General features: G+C 44.6%; 1 protein-coding gene across 1 annotated transcript in view; it reads left to right on the top strand.

Annotated features, from left to right (window-relative positions):
* The window catches only part of shank3a (SH3 and multiple ankyrin repeat domains 3a), a 242,261-nt gene that overhangs the window by 127,809 nt on the left and 87,639 nt on the right, over positions 1–26,813 (top strand). The window contains 2 exon segments of the mRNA XM_034215672.1: positions 26,441–26,542; positions 26,544–26,550. Of these exon segments, the coding sequence (XP_034071563.1) occupies positions 26,441–26,542; positions 26,544–26,550 (109 nt within the window).

Genomic DNA, 26,813 nt, shown 5'->3' with positions numbered 1-26,813 from the left:
TATTTGTAAAGCTCCCATTGTGGTGTAACACTTGGTTTGGACTGAAATGACAGGGATTGCTCCGCGTCCTACAGTGTGTGTACAGCTGTGTCCCGTTGTTTTCTTGATTTCCTATCGCTTAGAATATCCCTATCTGTCCTCGCTTCTACACCCCGCCCACTTTCTCTCATTCTCTCCTTCTGTTTTCCCTCTCTCTAACTTCTCTCCTCCCTCATTTTTCCCTCCCTCTTCTCTGGCTCTCTCTCCCCACCCTCCCTCTGTTCTCTTCAGCATCCTGCAAAAATCACCCCTTACTATCTCTCCGTCTGTCTGTGCATGCATAGAAGTCAGAGTGTGCGCCTGTGCTTGGGTGACTGTTTGTGTGAGTGACCATGTGAGTGTGTATGTGCTACTTTGACAACAGGAGAGGAAGAGAAGGACAGATCAAGAGGGAAGGAGATGAAGGGGAGGGGTACTGGATATGGCCATGTGGATGATGTTTTGGCATTGGGACTAGCATACCTACAGGAGTGAGTGTTTGACGAGGAGTGTGTGTGAGATGGGATCCGCTCTGGGCAGAAGACAAGCAGCCGAGAGAAGAGAAAGAAAAACTAAAGAAGCAAGGAAGGCCAGACTCAATAGTAAGGTACCCCAATTTCTCTCATCATCTCTTTATTTTAATTTGATCATTATGTATTTTCCCTCCTCTATCCCTCTCTTTCATACTTTCTACCTCTAATGAATTCCTGAACGCTCCCCAACTCATCCCTGTCTACCTGTCTGTGCTCTTTCTCTCTCCTGCTTCCGTTCTGTTCTGCTCTGCTGCATGTTGGCTGTGTGAAGAGCTGGTCTGAAACATTGACAGAATGCTAATGTATCTCTCTGCACTGGTTCAGTTACCAACCATACGCTATATTTGCCTGTGTGTTTATTCACGTGTCTGTGTGTGTGTGTGTGTTTGACATTATAGAGGAGGTATGAATGTTTGTGACAGCTATCTGTGACCTGTGTGAGTGACTGATTAAGTAAGGAAAATATATGCGTGTGTCTATATGTGGTAGACATTCCTGTACGCAAGTGTGTGTGAACATGCGCATACAAAATGTGTTTATGACTGCACATGACAATCTGTGTGTGCTCGTGGGTCTCTCCGGGACATAAGTTGCCTTGTGGTTTTGTACCTGTTATCAAAGTGCTCTGCTTGTGTCACATTGCTGTCATTACCTTCTACTGATGCTCTTTAATGGAGACGGCTTTACTAATGTGTGTTTGTGTATCGGAGAGAAACAAAGCCGCAAAGAGCCAAAAGACAGCATCATATTTGGGTACAGTTGTTAAACATTTCTGTGACCCTCCAGTGTGAGTCCCAAAGCCGCTCGTCTCCGTCAGTGAGGGCTCAGCAGGTGGCAGCTGTCAACAGGATGCCCTGCAGGCACTTCCACACACATGGGCAGCCTGACCTTCTCTACAAAATATATCCCACAAACATGTCTCCCATAAATCCATTTGGTCAATAATTGACACAGTATAATCCAAGAGGTATAAAAGCTCATCATTAGTAGTTTTTAATCATGTTCTTTGTGTGTTTTTTTTACTTTTCCATACACATCCAGCTAGTGTCAGAACAGCCATTAAAGCTACACACTGCATTACATTGTGATTTCTCCTTTGCTTTGGCCCTGGCTTGTAGAATGACAGTCTTATTTAGCATTACAGATGCCTGATTACACTCCATACACTAGTCCACTGCTTTCACTCTAATGTGTTTGAGTCTTCTGTGATACTGCTTTTCTAGCATGTGTTCAAGTTGTGGGAAATTGCAGCTTTGTAATCAACTAATGTGTTAGTTAGAGAGGGGGTTTTAAAAGAAGGAATTGATTATTTTGTGTTCAGTCTGCTTTGAAACCAGGCCATGTAGAAACTATAGCCGCAGGGTCTTCACAACACACTCCAGTAAGCTTTATTTGGGTCTCAGCTTGCAGGTACTGTTAATGTTTATTTTGTTGTGCTCTGTCTTTGAGATCTAAGTAATGTATTTTGTTATTTTGATAGGGAGAAATGTATCGTTCATAGCTTTACCCTATGCAATATACAGTTCTTCATTAAAATGTTAAAATTGGGAGACAAAGCCGCAGCTGAGATCAGATAAAGTTAAATTAGGAATGGACGACAAATCTCCTAAAAATGTACTGCTTCAGTCTTAGAATGACAATTGCTAAAAATAAGCTTCAGTGACAATGTGCAACTAAACCAGAAGATGTTAATCACATTATAAATGTCCCAGTTAGCCTTTCATCAGTCAGTCTCTGACATCTGCAGTATGGAGGATACAGTCAACTCTGCATTTTCAACTCCCTACACTGTTGCTTATAACAAACAGACATTTCTTTGGTAGATGACAAATATGAACATCACAGCTGCATGCCTACACTGTTAGAATGAAAAATGTGACTTATTTTGTCCTGTTTCAGAAAATGTAAACCCAGCAAAAAGCCATTTAGCTGGCTCCACATACTTTTTCCTTTCCTTTATCGTCTGAAATCCAACTCACTAACTGATCACCACAGTTTTTTTTGTCTTTTTTTACAAAAAGAAGATGGTAGCAATACCATGCATTTTGCATCCATCCATTAAACTGAACTGGAACTGGACTTGCTTGATGATGCTTCAACTCATTGCACAAGTTCATTTCACAATAAAGAAATAACACATTGTATAGTTCTCGCTCCATACAGTATCACATCCCACTAGCAAGAGACATTATTATAGGTCAGGCAGTATGAATAGATGACTGTAGAATAGGATGCCAGAGGCAGAACGTACAATAGAGTTCTAATAATCATCTAGCTGAATAAATACACTACCCACAAACGTCTGTTTTAGCCTGCAGCGGGTTGCCCTCTCCTGTTCTCTCTCTGTAGCCTGTGTGCAGACAAGGTTCAAATGTAGGGGAGGGTCCTGTTTGGTATATTTTCAGCTGGATTTTGGATTTTGAGTTTTACTAGGCTTAGCTCCAGTTGGTCTTTTCACGTTTGGCAGTGTTAAGTTGCTGTTGATCCTCTGGCTCTGTCCCAGCACTGCCTGCCTGCCAGTGTCATGCTGTCAGTTTGTGTGTCTGTCTAAAAGCACATGACTGGACCTGATTCAGCTCTTTCTTTCTCTGGACTCTTTGATTCTGATGACAGCATGCATTCCCCTTGCTTGCAAACACAAACATATGCTGTCATAAAAACAACAATAGGACTCTATTGTCATTTTTCATGTGACTGAATATATTAACTGTAACTGTGAAGTCATTACTCAATTCAAAATCTATTCTGTGAATGTCCAACAATACTTGAAATAAATGGTCTGGAATGCATGAAGAATACATTTTGAAGATGTAATAATAACTAGAGAATGCAATTCCTGAAGAAATTGCTAGTGGGAATGCTTTATGGTGAAAAGCTGACGCTGAACTGCTATGCTGAAATGTAATGTGTAAGAAGAAAGTAAAGAATTTAGATTGAAATGATACATGAACACTGGCGGCTTGAATGTGTGATGAGAGAAGAACAAAAAGTAAAAAGGCTTGGAAAAGCAGCAGAATATTTGAACTGCAAACTTTTGAACTAACTTGATGGCAAATGATCTGTCGCCATGGCAACGACATTTGATGACACCCCATAATACGCTTAGATGTGTTGATGGTTGCATCGTTACCAAACCTGTCTAGTTTTGGGCAATTTAGAGCACTTGAACTGAAGTTGTGAGAAAACCGTGTTTCATAGTGAGCATTGTGTTGCCTAGGCAACGGCATTTGAAGAAATCTTAAAACTGTCAAATAGATGTCTTCACGGCTGGTGAAGTTTGAGCACTTTTTGACCATTTTCATAGGAGTTATAGCAATATCGTGGTTTACGGAGAGGGATGCGTTGTCATGGCAACAGCTTTTGAGGAAAGCTCACTAATGGCACATAGTATGTTGAAGGCTGGACCATTAACCATTATCTGAAGTCTGCTGCTCTGAGCATGTCAGTTGGAGTTATGACCTCATCGTGATCCATGACACAGGTGTTTATATTTGAGCTAACGACGTGCCCAGAGATCAAAGGTTTCCATGGTGTTGTGCAGTAATCAGTGAGAGGAGAGCATTTGTATTGTTCTGAATGAGAGATAAACCTCTTACATGTGAACGTTTTGTTGAAGAACCATAACAGATTTCAACGCGTGAAGCATCTGAAGGAAGTTGAGCACCTGAAGTGTACTTTATGTGTACTTTTGGGTTAATAATGTGGCTTTTTTGGCAGATTACCTACAGGTGTGCGGCTAATGCTGTGAGTAAAGATCAGCTTGAATTTACAATTGGCTTTAATGGAGACATGTTGAAAGTTTTTGTGACTTCATGCCCTCAAGAGGCATTTTGTTTAATTAATTTTGCTACATTTTTTTTCATTAGTTTCTGAGTGAAAGTATGAAGGAACAGTTATATTAGCAGTTGAAGTCGCATGAAGAGTTTCTGCGATGTGGAATGTGGGAGAAGAACAGGCGCAAAATAACCCGGCGGAATAATAAAGAATTTCGTGCGTCGAATAACAGATAGTTGGAATGCTGTATCAGCATTCCCACTAAATAATACATTTCATTTTCAAGCGCTTTTTCAGGTGCTCAAAGACGCTTTACAGTGGTGATAAAACGAGATATAATAGAATTAAAACATTAAAACAGCAACGCAACATAATTCACATATTAAAAGCCAGTCTGAAGAGGTGTGTTTTGGTCAGTGTTTTGAAGGTGGGGGGGTCGGTGCAGTCTCTGATGTGTTGTGGAAAGGAGTTCCAGAGGGTGGGGGCAGCGATAGAGAAGGCTCTGTCCCCCCAGGTTCGGTGCTTGGTCTGTGTGGGGATAGAAAGGAGGTTGGTTTCTGGTGAGCGAAGGCTACGGGAAGGGGTGTGGTGGTGGATCAGGTTGGTGAGGGCCTGGTTGTTGAGAACTTTGTGTGTTAGCAAAAGGATTTAGATGTAATCCATCTTTGTGATGATTGTCAAACAATTTCTGTGGATTCGTCTCTCACGCTTAGCATGCTCAAACAGTCATATTTTAATTTCAAACCTTTATTTATCCAGGTATATCCCTTGAGATCATAGATCTCTTTTTCAAGGGAGACCTGCTCAAGTAGGTTCCACATGAAAGTGACATAAACACATAAAACAACAGAACAACAAAAAGGACATCATACAGCATCATTACAGGGATTAGAATTTACAATAACTATCCACATGAACAGGTACCAACAGCATCTGATTGAGTAGCATCCAACCAAGCTTTAAAAACATTTAGTGGCACCAGATTGCTCAGTTTCCATTTCAATTGCAGACTATTTCAAGACAGAGGAGCTGCACATCTAAAAGCTATCTTCCCTAAGACAGTCCTAGCAGTTGGCACATTTAATAAAACCACAGCATGCGATCTCAAGTAGCCACTTACAATTCACCGTGAGATCAGGGAGCAGATATAGGATGGAAGTTTCCCTAACATGGCTTTGTATATAAAAATGTACCAGTGACTGAGCCTCTGTACAGTTAGTGAAGGCAAACCTGCCCTTGCATTCAGGGTACAGTGATGGGTTAATACTTTACAGTTTGTCACAAATCTCAGTGCACTGTGATACGCAGCATCTAACTTGACCAGGCAATTGGCAGGTGCATTCATATAGATCAGATCACCATAGTCCAGCACAGGTAAAAAGGTCACAGTGACTAGCCTTTTCCTGGCCTCAAGCGAGAAACAGGACTTGTTCCTATAAAAGAAACCTAGCCTAACCCTCAGTTTGAAAGCATATCTTTATCAAAGTCTGGGTAAATCCACTTATTGTCTTATCTTAGTCCTCACACACAACAATATCTACCTTGCAGGTGCTGCCGATGGTTTGCAGATGTCATAGTGTGTGCCACCTGGTCTTAATTATAATCCACTTTAACTTCCATGATCTAAGACCACATATCGAGCTTACTCAAGCAAAGGGCTTTATTTCTCGCGACCCCCGGCAGCTCGCCTCAGATTGCAGTCAAGTGTGCAGCACTCAGTGTGTTGAGGGAGTGCCAAGTGAACACCTGTGGAGCACTTGTTTCCAGGGTGGGATCAGAAATAATATATTATCATAAATTATAGTTTGCTCAGTTAGAAGCTGTTACAATCATGAGCAATCACCTTCATACCCTTTAAACACTGGGAATCACTTTAGCTAGACTTATTAAAAAAGCAAATGGCCTGCGTAGCAGTAGCCCGGTTACTCTGTGTTCCGATAGAAACACCGGGGTAGGACTGGCAGGAACAAACCGTCCTGAGCAAGTTTTTAGTGAAGATAGGAGTTTTAATTGATTTCTGATTTTCTTTTTGGAACAGTTTGCCTGTTGATTGGTAATAGAATAATTAATCAAAATAACAAGTTTGATGTCCACATCAGCCCTTTGGTTTCTGTGGTTACTTTCTAATGATTACAAAAACGTAAACCGAATGAATTGCCATGTGCAATTTTGGCTTGTGGGTGCACAACACCCTACAATGATAAAATAGAGCCCTTAGAATCTGAGTTGAGTTACATCTATGAATAATCTGTCTTTCATAGAAATATTGCTTGTGTGTGTCTTTGTGTAGTTGTTAACCCAGATCTTCATATTTAAATGTATGTGTTGCTGTTTATGCCAATGCATTCTTTCTCTTTTTTGCATTAATGGGTTGGCGGGTAAGCCAGAGCTCAATTGTACTGATGGAAGGGACAATGCTGGACAAAGCCATTCTGCCAGTGTGGACAGGAGGGTGGGTGGAATTGGTTGAGCGTAGATCAGAATGTGTTTTTGGGTCCACATACAATAAGCCTGTGCTCTGCCTGTTAGTGAGTGTGTTGATGAGTGGGAAAGAGGCCGTGGCTTTGTCCTGCTTTGTTCCGGCCTCTAGCCAACACTATCAGAACTCATTCACTCTCGCCTCTTCATCCAGAGGAATACTAGAAATTATACAGAGCTAAAACATAAAAATCTAGTGCCTCAGAAAAGGATTACTCAGAAGGCACCATGCTGCTTCGCTCAGAAAGAGCTTTCAGGAGCCGAGCAACAGAGGTAACACTCAATACACTTCTGCAAGAATGACTCATGGCATCAAGAGTAAATGCAGTTGTAAATGCCTTTTGACATTTTCTTATGTAGATACCAATTGAGAGAAGAGGTTTGTTGTGATTTGTAGTGAAGTTATTTAACAGCTTTACATTTTCTGGATTCCTGAAGTCCACATGATGAGCTGATTTGATGTGTATGTGAACTTCATTTGAATATAACTGTCGATTTATTATACTGTTACATATTTTAGCTAAACACGAAATGACTTGACACGTATTGTGAAGACTGCTTTCACTTTTTCCGATGGATTGCCTTAGATTAATTGATCAGTCTTACCCGGCTTATTTGATGTGGTTTGAACACAAAGATGGTCCATGTATTTGGGGGAGCATAGTGGTTTGTGCATGCTGTGTCAGCGCATGGCATGTGTCCAGGTGAAGGCTGGCTTTAGACTAGAATGCAAAGAGGCATTTATATTCTTCTCTCTTTGTTTCTTTTTCTTGTTCTCCTTAATCTACCCATCACAAAAAATCAATAAACATGTCACAAGCCCCTACATAAACAGAAAGAAACAGATATTAGTTTAATTTGTATAGAACTAGTATCAGATTACTATGATGACTGCCCCTTTCTGAATCTTTACCAGAGGTCTGAAATTGAATAAAATGTTGCGCAAAAATATTTACAGTCAATAATGAGTTAAATGATGTTGCTATAGTAACAGCACTCCTATCACTGTCTTTGATTGTGGGGAGATTTTTTTTACCACACTCTTGCATCATAAATAAAATCTGTGTGTGTGTGTGTGTGTGTGTGTGTGTGTGTGTGTGTGTGTGTGTGTGTGTGTGTGTGTGTGTGTGTGTGTGTGTGTGTGTGTGTGGTGTGTGTGTGTGTGTGTGTGTGTGTGTGTGTGGTGTGTGTGTGTGTGTGTGTGTGTGTGTGTGTGTGTGTGTGTGTGTGTGTGTGTGTGTGTGTGTGTGTGTGTGTGTGTGTGTGTGTGTGTGTGTGTGTGGGTGTGTGTGTGTGTGTGTGTGGTGTGTGTGTGGGGCCTAGCATTACTATACTTGTGGGGACCTAAATCTGTTTACACAGGTCCACATGAGGGGAATCATTAATTTTAGGGTGAAGACTTGGTAAGGGTAAGGGTTAGGGTTAGGCATGTGTTGGTTATGGTTAAGGTTAGGATAAGTCTCCAGGAAATGCATGTAAGTCAATGTAATGTCCCCTGAAGTGATGTATACATGGTATGTGTGTGTACTGTGTTTTTTATGGGCTCAGAACAGTCTCATAATACACACATGCACACAGAAGGATTCACACTTGTATTTCATGATCCGCAAAAGGATTCACACTTGTATTTCCGGATCCACACTTGTGTTTTGCAATGCACACACAAATGTGTTCCGTTTCATATACATGTAAATAAAATCCAAATACAGAAAAAAGTTTTACATATGTATTTTTGATCCTCACATATTTGTTTTCCGTTTAAAACCTCTGAACCTGCAAACACAAACCGCTTTCTGTGCACGGATCGCAGCCTGGATTTACATTGGTTATCGATAGTGATTTTGATTCACTGCAGAAAAAGAGTTTAAACAACTCCTGCACCACGTTGTTGCCCATCGAGGTGTTCAGGATGTTATTAATCAGTCATTGTGGCGGCAAATATGCCAACATCTGGCAAAGTACACTGCTTCAGTTTGTTGCTTGCCCAGGGCAGTGCTTTCATTGTCACTCATGATAGTTTCTAAGTAATGTTTGGATATTTGTGTACAGTATGTGGCCACTTTCTGTATTGAAAAGAAAAAAAAAGTGCTTTAGTATTTGTTTTAAATTCACTATTTGTAGAACTATTTTGAATGATGAATTGAAAGAGCTTTAGCTGGGTCACTGCCCATGTGTTTACTGAGATGTGCAACATCGAGAGATATTCATTATTCATTGTAGTTCATTATTTGATGTGTTCAAAGTAAGAAAATGTTGCTAACATGCCTGAGAGTTTTATACCAAAGAGAATTGCAAATCATCAAATATTTGTTAGCAAGTGTATGAGGACCCTTACTTCCACAAAAGGCACATTTCACCTTTCTAAGTTGCCTCACTTTTTGAGAATAAAGATCTAATAATTACAGGATTTCAGAACAACTCAGTGGATTAGTATGTTGTTTATGTCAAAGGAGTTTCTCTGTCATTTATAATTCAAGAGAAACCAATATTGCACGAAGTGAATCTTGAGCAGCTGCTGTAGCAGTGACAGCTTCACTCTACAGTCCCCACTGTCAGGGTTGGCTTTGTGTTTTCTTTTGTGCATATTAGTATTCTTACATGATGCCTCTTGCTTTTATCTCCCTTAGCTATGGAGCTGAGTGAATACTGCATGCTCCCCTTTGCTCTCAGTTGTTTCAGTGTCTTCAACTACAAACATACAGTACATACACAAATCAATTTTTTGAGAACTGTATAGTACAACCACTGTGTAACAATTCCACTCTGCAAACAGTGCTTGCATTATTTGACCAAAGCCCACATTTGCTTTTCCTTTTATAGAATGGAAAATAAAATGGTGTCTCAAATCAGCCTTTTTTTGTCTATATCTCAGTACTCAGTACTCTGAGACAAATATATGATATTATCTATTATGATGGTCAGGACATTCATTTAGATCCATTATGTCAGTTTCATCCCACAGGCCATAAACACCTGAACTTTTGAAAGAATATACGTAACATTCATCTGTTTGCAAATCATATATATAATATCCAAGCAATTACTGTATATAGACTATTCTGCACAGTTTCTATTATATTCTGTTTCTATGATATTAAATGTTATTTTATTTACTTGTACTATTTTATCTGTTTTATTGTGTTGCACTGTTGGAGGAGTCTGTGCCCTAAGAATGTCCTTGTCATAACTACACTGTAGCTATGCACACATGACAAAAGCCTTGAAACTTACTTTTGATAAACCTGGGGAGAAAAAGCTGTTGTGTTCGCAGGGGTATGAGAACGTAGCCAGAATGGACATGGATCTAATATGGAGTGGTGTTTCTGTACTTTAGGTTTGTGTGTCTATTTAAAATGCAGTGCCCCTGCAGCAGGACAGCCTCTGTACAAAGCAGCTGGGAGACGGAGGTCAAGGCTCTCGCTCCAGCCTCTATATAAGTGGCTGTCAACAAAGCACAGACAGACAGAGATTCAGGAACACTGAGTGCCAGATAAGGGTGTTTGCTGACGTGACAACACAAAGGAAGAGGCCGTTGTCCTTGTTTAATTTGGTAATGATTGTTGATGCCTGAATTTCTAGTAAGAGCTTTATTGCATGAAACAAAACAGCTAATGCTTCTGGTAAGATCATATAAATGGACACTCCCTGAATCCATGGCACCTCATGCTAATTCTTATTTGGACAATAACATTGTATATGCAAATCAGCTTCTACACATTTGTTTATTAACAGTGTACTTACAAGTTAATAATTGAATCATATTAACCGCAACAGTTCCAACTGTGTGTTGCTCATCAGTAATACTGTTGGGTCTGATTGATCACGCCATCAGTTAGTGTCACGACCATTTTCCGCATCACTGTCAGACCGGCTGAGCAGACAAGTCGCCTGGCATCTGAATAGGCTTCACTTTAGAATATGACAGCTAAATGCTGACAGGGCATACCTGATGAGTTGAAAGCACAAAGTAGCATCATGTGAGTAAGTTGAAGAAGACGGACAGACAATTTTGAACTGTGTACTTTGTTGGCAGCATGGATAACCCTTCACTACACAATGCAGTAGGTCTGAACTCCTTGTGGATTTCACACGCGAGTAAATGCTTTTTCCCACATGGCATAAGCAATGGGTGTTGGTGTAAATGTGGGATTGTCGTTTACTGTAAATAGGGATGTCACAACAGCGTCCTGTCAAACTGTTTAAATCCAGAAGGATATAAAGCACAGGAGTCTTGTTGTGCGTCCTCAACAGTTTTCTCCTCTGCTCCCTCTCTGCATAACAGCTGTTTGCTGTCGGTGCATCCACCTCTCTCTCCCTCTCTTCCCCCTAACCAAACACTCGCTCCACAGCACAGAACACACTCACTTGACACTTGTGATCAATTATTTAGTTAAATCAATACGATGCAAACAGGAGACTCACATTTGTATTGAGAGTTTTAGACTGCTACTTGTTTTAGTATCAACCAATGCATGTATAGTATTATGACATCCCTAAAGCTAACCATACACTTGTCTTCATGGTACAGCATCTGTAATGTGGCATGCACCATGTGCAGGTGGGGCTTGAGCATTACTTCCACATCTGCATGAGGTTTAGCTTGTACTCATATCATGGTGATGCCTTCCTGTCCCCAGAGCACACCCATGACCCACTACACTGGCTCTCTGTGTTTATTGTCTAAGCAGTTGTGACACTTTAGAACATGTGTGTTTTACGGGCCAGGTCACATTATGCCAGTATATGATCCTCCTGAATAACCATCATGTTGGTGAAAATGTTAATTACTACTCACCCATGGCACAGTGTAGTGTAGGCCAGCTGTGAGGGACCAGGGGCTGTGAGACCATGTGGTAATGAGTGTAAATATAGGGCAGTGAAAGTGTCTGACATACATTTGGACAAGCTGTATGGCTCACACATGGATGCACTTTAGCTATTGAACAGGACATTGAGCGGGTATACCTCCTTTTTATGAAGCTAGGGCAAATCCTATCATAAAGGAGGAGAGAAAGTAACAGAGAATAGCCAGAGAACATAGTGAGTAAAAGAGGAAGGGAAGACGGCAAATTGTCTCTGTAATTTCTGGCATCCTACCCAGGCTTTTATCAGGTACTTTCATACTTTCAGATAATCCCCCCTGTGGAGGAAGAGACAAGAGCCTCCTGGGAGAACTGAAATACAAAAAGGAACCTTTATCATCTTTTTCACTCTAGCTGAAGTAGCTCGTCCACTCACTTTGTTCCTCTGATTGGCGATCTCTTACAATGGGCTGCACATTAATCGGGACACAAGTCCAAATAGGGCCATATCAAAAGGAAAGGTCTCCCTCAATATCAGGAGGTTCCCACCAAGTAAACAGCTACTGTTATATACTGCAGTGAAGTTATTTTGTTGGTATGGTAATGTCACAGGTTACTGACAACCTGTGACATTACAAAATGTATAGTTTGTTGGATTGTCTTTTATGTATAACATTGCAAATATAAGATTACTCTCATTGATTATGATTTGGCTTCAAACGTTTTTTAGCCAGAAAAGAATTGAATTTGTACCAAATGCAGAACCTATTCAATGGCGCTGTTGAAGAGTCATTTCTAATCACATGTAGTGGAGATAAGGACACCTCGTGCTGAGCTTCAAAATGAATCTGCAGGATATTTTCTTGGTTTAACAAGTTGATAACTTGCCATAGATTCCCAGAGTTGATTAGTGCTGCTCTTTCTTTCTCTGCTGCGCTGAGATTAGACACTGTCTTCCATTTCCAAGTCTCTCTCTCGTTCTCTTATCTGTTCTTTGTTTGTCGTCCCTCTCTTTTGTCTAATTGATTCAGCATAGCATGGTTACCCCTCATCTTAACAGTAGTATCCACAGAAACTGCTACTAATCAAACTTGTTGCCAAAGTTTAGGGTCTAGAAGTACAACTAATGAGTAAATAGCTTATTCTATAAATGTGTTCAATCATTGCCATTGGGGGAACCAAATTGTTCAACTTGCAAATGTTGTTATACAAAATACACTAAGTATCACAACCTCAGCAAGCTTAGCCTTAGACTGATCAAATCTGGCAGATAAAGAAAAAAGGACACACATTATATTTTAACAGAAATTATAAAGTGTTGACCAGTTGCAGATAATGCAGTATTTGTTGTTATTATGAAACAGAGACTCTGAATATTCTGACTAGTTTGTTCATGGTTAACCATTCATTTTGGCTGTTCAGTCATGCTTTTCTTGGAATATGTCTGTGAAAGTACAGCGCTGACACTGTCAACACCACGGAACACAACTATGATATTTAAGGAGGAGTTGAGGTGAGACACAGTAAAGCATTATTTGATGAGCTAGATTTTGTGACTACTAGAGATGGTAACTATAGGTTACTTACGTAACCCCAGTTCTCAGAGTAACATGAAGTGAGATGTCTCACTATGGGATGTGCCTCATCGCGGAGCAAACAGAAGCATCAATCTCATTACGCCAATCCTGATTGGCTGGTGATCTTGATGTCAGCGTCAGGGAATTCACCCCCTATAAGTAGCTTGCGCCACGACGCATGAGCCATTCAAAATAAGCACCTCTTCTCGCTTCACCATAGCAAGGAGAACTGGGGTTACGTAAGTAACCTATAGTTCTCATTCATAACACTCCGTTCGATGTCTCACTATGGGAAATTGTAGCTCCCGTATTGTCAGACGAGCTTATCTCGAAAATCACCAAACCAACCAGAACTTAACAGGTAGAGCTCTGACTCAACAGGTGCCCAGCACTGCTTGAGTCACACTGGGAGCAGAACGTCCAGCCTGTTAAGAGGCGGACAAAAGTTGAGCGGCGAGGACCAGCTCGCCGCTGCACCAATGTCTTGGATGGGAGACATCCTGGACAGAGTCCAGGATGCAGCCAGACCCTGAGTCGAAAGAGCTCGCGGACCCGAGGGTTGCCTGCGAACTCTGACTCGTATGAGCCCCAAAGCAATTGCTTCCACAAACCAGTGCGGAGAGCCGTTGCTTAGTAACAGGCTTGCCCTTATAAGGGTTAGCCCAGGACACAAGGGGTTGGTCATTATGACAAAGCACCCTTGATCTGTCCCTGTACGTGCGTAAAGCACGGGCTGGACACGGCAAATCCGGCCGCTGTTCCCCGGAGGAATACATTGGCGGGGAGGATGCCTCAATGTCAAATGTGGTACCTGAACCAACCGCCTTAAGATAAAGGCAGGGTTGGGCTTCAACCACACTCTGTTTGCCCTGGGGCGAACTGAGTGCATGAAGACTGTACAGATAGTGCATGAGTGCCACTGGCTCGCTTGGTAAGCTGCCAGGGTCAGTTTCATGTCACACTGTATTCAGATTGTACCACTCACGGGCCAGGCCCATAGAGCCAAGCGCTCTGGGTGTGGGTGAAAGATCGCCCCCCCCGCTTGGGACAGTATGTCCCTGCGTAGTGGGAGCTGCCATGGCTGCCCGCACAGCAGCTGATATATCTCCGCTAGCCAGTACATAGCTGGCCAGTGCGGAGCTATCAGGATAAGTGTGTGGCGTTGCTCTCTCACTCTGGCCAGAGTTGGGGGTATCAGAGCCAGGGGTTGGAACGCGTACAGAAGGCCTGGGGGCCAATTGTGCGCGAGTGCATCCACGCCTAACGGTGCATTTAGATCGCGCATCGAAAAGAACAGCTGACACTGAGCGTTGTCTTTCGATGCGAACAGATCCACCGCGGCTCTGCCGTAACGCACCCACAGCTGGCTCACAATCCTTGGATGTAGAGTCCAGTCTGCATAAAGTGGGTATACCTCTGGACAGTAGATCTGCCCCGAGGTTCATCACTCCCGGTACGTGCGTCGCTCTCAGAGAGAGGAGACGTCTACCGCTCCATAGGATCAGTTTGCGCGCCAGTGGTGTAACTGGGATGAGAACGCAAACCCCCTTGGCGGTTAATATACGATATTGTGGTCGTATTGTCTGTCCTCACAAGGACGTGATGTCCCTGAGGAAAGGCAGAAAGCGTTTTAGGGTGAGAAAACACCGCTAAAAGCTCCAGGTGTAATTTATGTGCGCCCGCTGGAGGTCTCTGCTCCAGATGGCCAACCACCCTCACCGGGCGACCTTCATAAATACCTCCCCAACCTGTCAGACATGCGTCCGTGGGTGACCACTTTCCGTGAAAGGACAGCACCCATAGGCACACCTCGTACTAGAAAAGTCGGGTGCAGCCAGTGGCGCAGTGCCATTACACATTTCACAGTAACCATCATTCTCCGCGCCCCAGCAATCGCAGGCATGATCTGAAGAGAACATGTTTGTGCAGCTGGAAAAGAGCGAGACAAGCTCTGAAAGCTTTCACTCTATCCGCTGACAAGCGAGCTGAAAAGGGCACCGAGTTCAGGTGTAAACCCAGGAAGAGTATAGTCTGCGCGGGGCACAACATGCTCTTCTCTGTGTTTATTATGAAACCCAGGTTGAGCAGGTGCTTTACGAGGACATTTGTCTGCGTAACAGCCTCCTGCTCCGACTGTGCGAGAAGCAGCCAGTCGTCCAGGTAGGTCGCCAGGCGAATACCCTGTTGTCTTAACGGGGCTATCGCGGCTTCCGTACATCGTACAAACACCCTTGGACTGAGAAACAGACCGAAGGGGAGTACTCTGTATTCATAACAGATCCCCTGAAATGTGAATCTCAGATATTTCCTGTGTGGGTAATATACTGGGATGTGAAAATACGCATCTTTCAGGTCGACTAATGTAAACCAGTCGTCTTGTCGCACGAGCCGCAGCAGAGATGTGTGAGTGAGCATTCTGACTTATATCTTTTTAGATATTTGTTCAGAGCCCTCAAATCCAAGTATTAGCCGAATTCCGTTCCCTCCCCGTTTGGGAACGAGGAAGTACTTGGAATAGAAGCCGCCCTGACTCTGCTCGGCGGGTACACTTAGATATAGCCCTCTTTTCTAGGAGTGAGAGAATCTCTCTCTCCAGAATATGGGCTGACTCTCCTCGGGCCTGCGAATGCAGAATGCCCGAGAAGAAGCGAGGGGGGGGTGACAGCGAATTGGAGTCTGTTAGCCCTGTGTTACTGTCTTGAAACCCAAGCAGATGACTGTGAGCATCTTCCACTGCATGCTCCTTTAGAGCCAGTGGGAGATTGTCACGTCTCTTCCCCCTCTGAGTCTCTATTTGTTGTGTTATAGGGCCCTCTAGTGTCTGAACACAGTGGTGCCCCTTTTTCGACAATCCCCACCGACACTGCGCATGCGCATGACGGTGGTGCCTTCACAACCCCAGCCGGCACTGCGCATGCGCGTGGCGGTGGTGCCTCTTTAAAGCCCCAGCCGGCACTGCTGCATGCGCGTGACGGTGGTGCCTTCACAGACCCGCCTGTAATCACGCCTTTTGAGGAGATGCCGTAGATGCTCTCAGAAGGGGAAACAGTTGACGGGCTGTTTATTGGTTTTATTGTTTTTCTTATCATTTTTTGTTTAGCTGCGCCCTCGTGCCTGAAGCCTGGATGCGTCAGCGGCACATGTTTTATGACAGAAAAATCAACAAATGTGTGATCATGTGTTGTGCAGACTTGAGGATGGTGTTGAGGCATCTCTCGAGGCGGCGGATGGGGAACACATTTAGAGCTGGGGAACCGTGGACTTCCAGCTCTGTCACAGAGGGGAGAAGGAGGGCGTTGTCACGCCGCTCGCTCTTCTTCCTCGACTGCTGGCCGAAATTCTGGGTTGGCTGCGCTGAGCTGCAGCCGGAACCAGAGATTTTTCTAGGCCAGCTCGCCCTCGTCTCCAGCCTGGGCTGGGGACTCGGGGGCGGGCTGCGACCTCTGCGTTTTCGGTGTTTTAAACCGAGGCAGGGTTCGAGGCAGCTTGGGGCGAAGGACTGCTGCTGCGAAGGCAGCGGCTGGACCCCTTCGAGGGAGGCAGAGGTGGAGGGCCTCGTCCTCCTTCTTTTTCGACTCACACCTCCTTTGCATGGAAGCAAGAGCGGAGCCGAAAATTCCCTCGGGAACGATGGGCATATCCAGGCCACATCCTCCTTTTCCCGGTCTGGGAGGTTGGTGAGGTTGAGCCATCTCGCTTCTTTCCTGCACCACCATGATCCCCATTGCCTTGCCCGTGGCCTGGACGGCGCAGCGTTGGGACACCAAGACAAATGTCCGTGACCGCTGCCATCTCGTCCAGAGTGGCTGCCCCCGGGTTACCCGACAGGTCCTCGCAGAGCTCCGCTTGGTTAGTAAGCGGTTAGCAGTGAGGACACATTCAGGCCCTGGCGGACAACGCTGCGGCTTTGTAGGACCGTTCAGTCATTGTCGACTGAAATCGGTCCGACTTTGCCGGGCAGCGTGGGGTTCCTGCTTGGTGACGGGCCCATCCTCGGGTAGGAGGTGGGCCGCTACCAGCGGTTCCTGGGCGGTATGCGGAGCAGGCCGAGCTTCTCCATTCCGTCACAGTTCTAGGGAGGAGGCACCTGGATTGGGACCTTGTTGCTGAAGGGCCGGTCTCTCCACGAGACCGACACCTCATCCAACATCTCCGGGAAGACCGGAGGAAGGAGTTGCCTCTTTGTCCGCGCTGCTTTGGGAAATGTTTCCCTTCGTAGCGGGACCCGGAGGTCTCCCTTGGCCATTTTAGGCCACGGGATGTCGAGTCTGGCCGCGGCGCGTTTTACACACGGGCCTGCAGGTCCATGCTCAGACAGGGCGAAGGCTGTGTGCTATCGCCCGGAGAGCAGCCCTCGCTCCAGGCTTTGCAGCCCTCGCCCGATGACATGAAGATTGTCCTCTTCATGTTCATCCGACTCGGACCGGAGGAACCACCGAGGCGTCCTCTTCGTCCTCATCGTAGTCCAGCTCGAGGACATCCTCCGCGGGTTGTAGGGAGACCATGGTGAGGTCTAACCGGGAGCCCAGCTCGGGTTTTACCCAGCGTGGGGTCCCGTTCCCGCGTGTCTTGCCGTCACCGGTCCCGGCCCTGCCAGGGTGCGGGATTCCGGTTCTGCAGCCATCGCAAGATAATGAGCCCCATGACCGACACGGAGAGGGGGTTCAATCTCTGCGGCGGACGCCCCCCGCGTCTTGACTGCCGGCCGGCAGGTCAGTGGACATGGGGGGGGTCCTGCTCAGACAGGCTAGCTTGGCGTGCTAGCCGTCGGCGGAGGCTCTTCACGGTGATGAAGCGGACACAATGTCCGCACGAGCCGGGGTTGTCGATAGCGCCTCGGGCGTGTTCCAGCCCGAGGCAGGACGAGCAGACTGGGTGTGTGTCTGTGCCCGAGATCTTCAACCCGCCAGCCACAGAGTCGAGCCACCGAGTCCCTGACTCCCTCTGGTGTGAGGGAGAGAGGCTCCATCTTGTTCGCCTCGTGGCGGGAGAGGACCCGCTCTCAACAGGTAGGTTGGGAGAAAAAAGGTGTTACCACCCTGTCCTTAATCCGGAGAAAGGACGGTGTGGGTCTTTTATTCCCGGAGAATACTGACTGGTGTGACCGTATGCTCCTTTAATCCTTTCCTCCTCCGTGGGGAAGAGAAAAGAAAGAGCTCTCGCTACCGTGGTGTCGATAGTGAGGGAGCGAGCTAACGCTAGCTTGAAAAAATCAGACCTACCTTACTTTCCGGGGAAAGAGAACGGCGAGGTCGATTTCAATACTAACTGGCGTTAGTATTACCGTCTTCCTGCGAAGCAGAAGGAGTAAGCCGGCGAGCGGCCCGTCGACCGAAATGGTTATTTGGGTTCAGTCTGTGGACCGTTAAGCTTGTCCGGCTACTATAGAGATGTGCTCTGAAGCGAGAAGAGGTGTTTGAATGGCGCATGGGTCGTGGCGCAAGCTACTTATAGGGGGGTGAATTCCCTGACGCTGACGTCAAGATCACCAGCCAATCAGGATTGGCGTAATGAGATTGATGCTTCGTTTTGCTCCGCGAAGAGGCGCATCCCATAGTGAGACATCGAACGGAGTGTTATGAATGAGAACTGCTGATTCATTGGCCAAAATAAGTATAAAATGACTAAGACACATACTGTATGTTCTTCTGAAGGAAAACATGACGTGTGTGGTGTGCTCAAAACTTTGAATTAATTAAGAGATTGATGTGATGTATCCGTAGTTATTAAAGACTGTATATTTCGTCTAGCATCATTCTGAGTGCCTGTCAGCACTTCATGGTAATTCTTGTGCACATGTATGTCATTGCCTATTTTTTGTTTCCTCAGATTGTATCTCTCTCTTAGTGTTACCCTTCCCCCCTGGAGAGCACAGGCTGCTGTGAAGTAGATCCAATAGTTGATGAGGTTGCATGTTTGTGCTTGCATACACGTGATGGATTTTAGAGTGAACTCACATTTGTATCTATGGAGATAACTGCCTAACATGAACCTTAATCTGGGCTTTTGTAAAAAATGTTAATATAGTGCGCACTGACCCGTACTGATGTAGAGAAACATAACAAAATACTGAAGCTGCTTGGGCCTTTAATGTTTTTTTGGACAGAACATGCTGGATCCGATGTATATTAAGTTGTCCGTTGTTTTGCCCTCAAGCTAATTGTAGCTACCGTTAGCACCCGAGTCAACAACAGAAACTGCCAGGTCTAAGGCTGGAAACAAATACATGGATTGTACTTCACAAAATAAGGAGCATGTATTGCACATATAGCGGACCTTCCCAAACAAAAATGGTAACAACAATAGCCTAGGATAATGCCTCCCAGTACACAATCACTAACAATGAGCTCAATCAGAGCCCCTCATCCATATCACTATCGAGTGCCATTGATTGGCATTTCTTGTTAGTAGGTTATTAATTAATGGCACATTCTGCCTATCCTGTCTGTCAAAACAATTCTTATGCGGTTGAGGGATTGACTAATGTATCTCTCTAGATTTAAGGACATGCAGGTGCTGGTGATTGTAATGCTTCATTATCTTCATTACCTTTTAAATGTTGGAATATTAAGTACATACTGTACACTATCAAGGATGTTACCCACTGGTCTCCCCCCACCCATCAGACATGATTGCGTGATTAACCCGTTTTAATTTTTGCTGGACAGTCGCTTTTATGTGTGGAATGATTTCACCCTACTGCTGTGTGCACGATTGTCGGCACTTATTTATTTATTTTACTTCAGGCTACACAACCAATACAATCTTACAATAAGCATAAATCATCAAAAGTCATTAAAAGATATTAAAGAAAAGACAGTGTTCTTCCCAGAATACAACAACTAAATCCGGGCTGACGCACAGTACAATAGCCCAACAATCATATGTGACTGAACTTTGCAAATAATGATTAAAATCCAAACAGATTAAGGTACTTCTCATTTCTTTTGACTCATGACCTGTGTAGGAAGATTTTACTCCACTTGCCAATCATTCCCATTCCTGCAGCATGTGGATGCACAGGGTGGGATAATTACAATTACATTACATTGCATTTAGCTGATGCTTTTATCCAAAGCGACTTACAATAAGTGCGTTCGACCAACAAAATACAAACTTGAAGAAAACAGAATCATATAAGTACATCAGGTTTCATAGAGCAAAAACATTTCAAGTGCTACTCAACTGGCTTTAGATAAGGACAGCCCTTTATTAGTATATGAGTGCTTTGTTACTAGTTATATCGCTCGAAGTGGAGTCGAAAGAGATGAGTTTTTCAGTCTGCGCCGGAAGGTGTAAGCTTTCTGCTGTCCTGATTTCAATGTGGAGCTCATTCCACATTTTGGAGCCCAGGATAGCAAAACCCACGTGTTTTTTGCTAATGGGAACTTGGGTCCCCTTCGCAGCGATGGTGCAGCGAAGCCGTTTGGTTGATTGCAGAGCGGGAGTGCACGTGCTGGGCGTGTACGGTTAACCATGTCCTGGATGTAGGCCAGATCCATTCGCAGCATTGTACGCAAGTACCATTGCTTTGAAGTGGATTCTAGCAGTTACCGGAAGCCAGTGAAGGGAGCGGAGGAGGAGCGGCGTGGTGGGGAGAATTTAGGAAGGTGAAGACCAGGCGAGCCGCTGCATTCTGGATGAGCTGCAGAGGTTGGATGGCACATGCAGGTAGACCAGCCAGGATGGAGTGTAGTTGCAGTAGTCTAGGCGTGTGAGATGATGAGAGCCTGGACCAGAACCTGCGTCGCTTTCTGGGTCAGCTGGGGACGCATCCTCCTGATGTTGTAAAGCGTGTATCTGCAGCAGCGGGTTGTAGCAGCGATGTTTGCAGTGAAGGACAGGTTTGTTATCTAGGGTCACACCCAGATTCCTTGCAGTCTGAGTCGGGGAAACAACAGAGGTGCCAATGTTGATTGTTAGGTCAAGAGTGGGACAATCTTTTCCCGGAAGGAAAAGCAGTTCAGTCTTGTCAAGGTTGAGCTTGAGGTGATGATCAGACATCCACTGAGAGAGTCAGCTAGACAAGCAGAGATGCGTGCGACGACCTGGGTCTCTGAGCCGGGAAAGGACAGAATTAATTGGGTGTCGTCAGCGTAGCAGTGGTATGAAAAACCATGCGGGCTAAGGACTGATCCGAGCGAGTTTGTGTACAAGGAGAAGAGGAGGGGACCAAGAACAGAGCCCTGAGGGACCCCTGTAGTTAATTGACAAGGGTCGGACTCGGACCCTCTCCAAGTAACCTCGTAGGTGCGGGTCTTTGAGGTATGAGGTGAGGAGGGAAAGTGCAGAGCCTGAAACTCCAAGTTCTTGGAGAGTGCGAAGGAGGATCTGATGATTCACCGTGTAAAATGGCAGCAGACAGGTCCAAAAGGAATGATGACAGAGGAGAGGGAGGCTGCTTTAGCAGTGTGCAGTTCCTCAGTGACAGCAAGTTTCTGTGGAGTGACCTGCCTTGAAACCAGACTGGGTGCGGATCCAGAAGGTTGTTCTGATGGAGATAGCAGGACAGTTGTCTAAAGACAGCGCGTTCAAGTGTTTTAGACAGGAACGGGAGGAGAGAGACAGGCCTGTAGTTTATAACATCTGACGGGTTGAGAGTGGGTTTCTTTAGGAGAGGGTTTACTCTTGCCTCCTTGAGACTGTTTGGAAAGTGACCAGAGAAGTTAGAGAAGTGTTGGATGAAATGGGTGAGAAACAGTAGAATATCAGGAGCGATAGTCTGAAGGAGGTTTGAAGGGATAGGGTCCAGAGGACAGGTGTATGGGCGGGCAGAGGTAATGAGGGGTAAGAAACTCACTTGGAGAGAGAGGGGAAAAGTGAAGGTCAGTGTGTGGGTGAAAGGAGGGTCTGGTGACCCAGCGTGAGTAGAGGTGAGTCAGAAAAAGAAGAGCGAATATCATCAACCTTTTTTTCAAAGTGGTTAACCAAGTCGCTTGACAGAAGGGAGGAGGGGAGAAGGGGCTTTGGGGGGGTCCAGGAGGAGGAGAAGATGGAAAATAGTTTGTTGGGATTGGAATAGGAAGATTGGATCTTATCTTGAAGAATTGCTTTTGCCTGAGAGATCGAAGCAGAGAAAGAGGAGAGCCTGATAGGTTAGGAGGTCGTCACGGTCCTTTGGATTTTCCACCATTTCCGCTCTGCTGCCCGAAGGACGGTTCTATTAGCACGCAGTGCATCATTTAGCCAGGAAGCAGGAGGGGACTGACGAGCCTGCCGAGATGTGAGAGGACAGAGCGAGTCCAGAGAGGATGAGAGAGTAGAGAGGAGAGTTTCTGCAGCAGAGTTTGGAGGCAGCAATTGGAACCAGTCAGAGGAAGGGAGGGCTGAGAGCACCGATGAGGCAAATGTAGAGGGGGAGATGGGAACGAAGGTTACGGCGGACAGGTGCAGGATGAGAAGAGATTAGTTTGTTATGTTTGGAAGGGATAGAGAGAATGAAATGAAGAAGTGATCGGATGTGTGGAGCGGGTTTACAGAGAGGTTAGAAGTAGCGCAGTTCCTTGAGAATATGAGATCAAGGACATTGCCAGCCTTATGAGTTGGTGGGGACGGAGACAGTGAGAAAGCAAAGGCAGTTTAACAGAGATGTTAGTTCGTCTATCTTCCCTGTCTGGAGGTTGAAGTCTCCGAGAAGTACAGCGGGAGGACCAGTTTTCAGGGATGTGTGAGAGGAGATGATCTAATTCCTCCAAGAAGTCCCCAAGGCGCCTGGTGGACGGTAGAGAACAACAATGGTTAATTGTATAGGATGGGTTACTGTGACGGCATGGAATTCAAAGGTGGAAGGAGTGAAGTTAGGTAGCTTGAAGAGGGAAAAGCTCCATTTGGGAGAAGAGCAGGAGACCAGTGCCACCTCCTCTGCCAGTGGGTCTGGGTGTATGGGAGAAGGAATATGCTGTGGAGAGAGCTGCTGGTGTGGATGTGTTGGATGGAGTAATCCACGTCTCAGTGAGAGCAAGGAAATCTAGAGACTGCAGGGAGGCGTAGCCAGAGATGAAGTCAGCCTTAGGAACAGCTGACTGGCAGTTCACAGGCCAGCCTGAAACTAGATGTTGGATCTCAGTGGAGCATGTGGGATAGACGACGAGCAGGCCGGTTATATCAATTACGAGATGAACACGGGGCCAGTGATAATTGCGAGAAGACACATAAACAGGAATGGAGAAAATACACATGATTATAGCATGAGGGGCTTAACCACAACCACATAAAATAAAAACACCAGCGATACTTAGCTCAATCAAAGTAGGATTTGCCTCCCTCGTGGACTCCCGCAGGACTCTAATGTCTTAGCCTGGCTGAAGCTGACGCTCCCGGAAAGTGCTACCTTAAAATGGACACTCTGATTGCTGAGTCTCCACAGCTGTGGGGCCACTTCCCTTTAATTAGTTAACTCTCTGCAGGCTGGTGGCCCTCAAAGGAAATCTAGACTGGCTTCCTCCTGACTTGTTATTTTCTTTTAAGTCAATTACATTAAACCCTAAGTTATAAAGTTATGAGTTTAACCCTTAATACAGTTACACCTACTCAATTAAAGCTCTTTAGTATTCTACCAATGTTTTAAATCAAAGTTAACCCTAGCAGTCAGTTAGTTCAGTTTTAAGGTTTCAGTCAAATTACTTGTTCCCAAGTTTCTGCCCTGACAGATACTGTAGCCGGTTTTTGAGATTTAAAATCCACAATTTCAGTCAGATCAACTACAGAGCATTGATACAGAGTACACACACTGAAACAGAGAAGTCTAAAAACAGAATGTTACTCACTCAAAAGTCTCCAGTTGCTTTCCTGTCAAATCGAGTTGCACACATAATGAATACAAATACTCTACCCTACTCACTATAAGTGATTGCTACTTAAAGTGATAGAAAATCCGTGCACATCTGGTTAATATAAAATTATCCTCACCCATCTCTAACAGTTTCACGGCTTTTCTGCACTATTTTTCTTCAAGCTGGGAACATGATAGAGTTTTTTACTTAGTCAGGAAGAAAGAGAATAGCAGCATCTAAAGCAGGAGACATAAAAGACATGCAAAGATTTTGCATGATTTTTTAATATTGCCAGAAGCTAAAATGTTTCAACATGAAATTGAAGGGAAACTGTCTTACGTCTTAATTTAAATGAAGATGGGTTGGTTAATAACATAATAAAGCAGTTATTTAGGATTGTATTTTTATTTTGAGTTTCCAATGACTTGTTTTGCAAAGGAACAATTAACCATTCCACCAGCGCTGCAGAGAGCTTTGATGGATGACAGGCTTTCATCCCATTGTTGGTCTTTTTCTGAATATCAGGACAATTTTCTGTGTATCATGGTGACTTGTAAATAATTCTTCTAATGGGTATGGTGCACGTGTGTGTGTGTGTGTTGTGTGTGTGTGTGTGTGTGTGTGTGTGTGTGTGTTGTGTGTGTGTGTGTTGTGTTGGTGTGTGTGTGGGTGTGTGTTGTGGTGTGTGTGTGTGTGTGTGTGTGTGTGTTGTGTGTGGTGTGTGTGTGTGTGTGGGTGGTGTGTGTGTGTGTGTGTGTGTGGTGTGTGTGTTGTGGTGTGTGTGTGTGTGTGTTGTGTGTGTGTGTGGTGTGTGTGGTGTGAATAGAAAAATATATAAATTGGGAGAAAATATGAAAGTTATTAAGCCCCTCTCAGAAGCAAAAAACACCGGCTTAGGCTTTTATCAGTGCTCGTATAACAGGCATAAATACAAATCTGATCCAGCTGATTACTGGCAAATCGTCACCGAGCCACTTCAAGGCAGTATTGGAGGCATTGTGCAGGATACACACACACAACACACACACACAACAAACACACACACACACACACACCACACACACACACACACCACACACACACACACACACCACACACACACACCACAACCTCAAAGCTCTTCCCCCTCATGTGTACATTGGCTGCCAGAGCTGTCTTTTGATCCTACCATCACCATAAACAACTGCCTCACAGAACATCTGAAAAAAAGAGAAAAGCCAAAGTGAATTTCTCTCACTCAGTTTGACTTGGAGATGGTGAGAGGAGCGGTCGGCAGCTCCCCGCAGCATGTCAGTGTGGTTGTGTGTGAAGGCGGGGCTGCAGATGACTTGGTGTGTGAAGAGGCAAGGAGGATATGATGTGCAATTCGGAAAGTGTAGGGTTGTGACTTTTAAGAGCGAAGGATATACAATGATGCCGCCCATGGTGAGTGTTGTTGAAACATGGCAGCTGCAATCTGTTTGCATTATTGCATGTTTTGTACGTGTTTATGAAGTAATTAAGTTAGTTGTGAAATGTATTTGTGTATATGTGTCCAGAGGCTTTCGAACATGTGGATGTTACGTAAGGACTGGCGCTGAGAAGCAGCAAATGCAATAGTAATGAAAGGTTGTTCTGCTCATTTGGTATACTGCAAGATATGTGTGTAGTTAGATCTGGGATACCCATTAGTTTATTAATCATGTTTTTCATTGTTATTGTATGTGTTCAGTGTCACACTATAATGGTAGTAGATTTGTTTTAATAATACCTCTTTTTACTCCATGTCTTCTATACGTACAGTTACATAGCTATAGATAATTTCTGCCGCTGTATAATTCTTTCTCAGCCCAGGATAGATGTTGCCCTTGACACTTCAGGCTTTATAGTAATCTATTATGAAATGTTAGTGCTGGTACCTTGCTCATAGCTTCATTTTTCACTATACTCTACAGGCTTACACCCATCAGCCAGAGGTGATGAAATATGTTTAATCAGAAGTCACAGAGGAAATTAAGTGTTGATGTGGTGTTAGGATCTGGTTTTGGTCGAACCTGCCCACAGGTTTCTGCTTGTTGTATGAACATGATTTTAAACATCAGTGTTAGACCCCAGTGATGTAACAATATTGCTTTAAGGTACTGTAAAGTATTCTACCCATAACGCTTAAACTACAATTGTGATGTTTGCTCACGTATCTCATTTTCTAGGCATTACCATCAAAGGAAAGCTCTTTCAGACTTTCTGCGTTACCTCTCTGCCTTTTCCTTGTCTCTTTTGGTCCATCCTATAATAGCTTATACACGTACTGCACATGGTCCATTTGCTTGGCATGACAGAACAGAAATAAACCGTTCAAACACCCAAGCAGAGAGCAGCGACTTTAGCTTTCATCTCTGAACTGCATTATTAAACATCTCCATCAGCATGAGTCTGACATCAACCAATCACAGCTTGTCTCTTCCCTCTGCTTCCCCCTCTCCGCCCTCCCCTGTCTCCCTCATTAGGCAAACCTGAAGAAGTTCATGGAGTATGTGCAGCTGAGGAACATTGAAAAGGTCTCAAGTTTCCTGGAGAAAGGCCTGGACCCCAACTTCCATGATCCAGATAACAGGAGGTGAGCAGTGGTACAAAGAAAGATCCTATCCCTTCTATACTTTAGTTATTTTTACTTCGCTTTTTCAACCTTTGACTTTTTTATTTTTGAATGTCTTTTATTCAGGTTCATTCATTTTTCTTTCTTAAATCATGCTTTCTCTCTCTCTTTCTCTCTCCCTCACTCTCTGTTCATTTGGTTGTTTTTCACTAAAATGACCATTTTGAGGTTTTTCTGAAATAAGCCTTCTGCACATTGGGTAAAGCTGGATTACTCCTTGGCTA

Source organism: Gymnodraco acuticeps, unplaced genomic scaffold (assembly GCF_902827175.1).
Source record: "Gymnodraco acuticeps unplaced genomic scaffold, fGymAcu1.1, whole genome shotgun sequence".
NCBI classification, from domain to species: domain Eukaryota; kingdom Metazoa; phylum Chordata; class Actinopteri; order Perciformes; family Bathydraconidae; genus Gymnodraco; species Gymnodraco acuticeps.
This window is presented reverse-complemented; position numbering and strand designations above follow the sequence as displayed.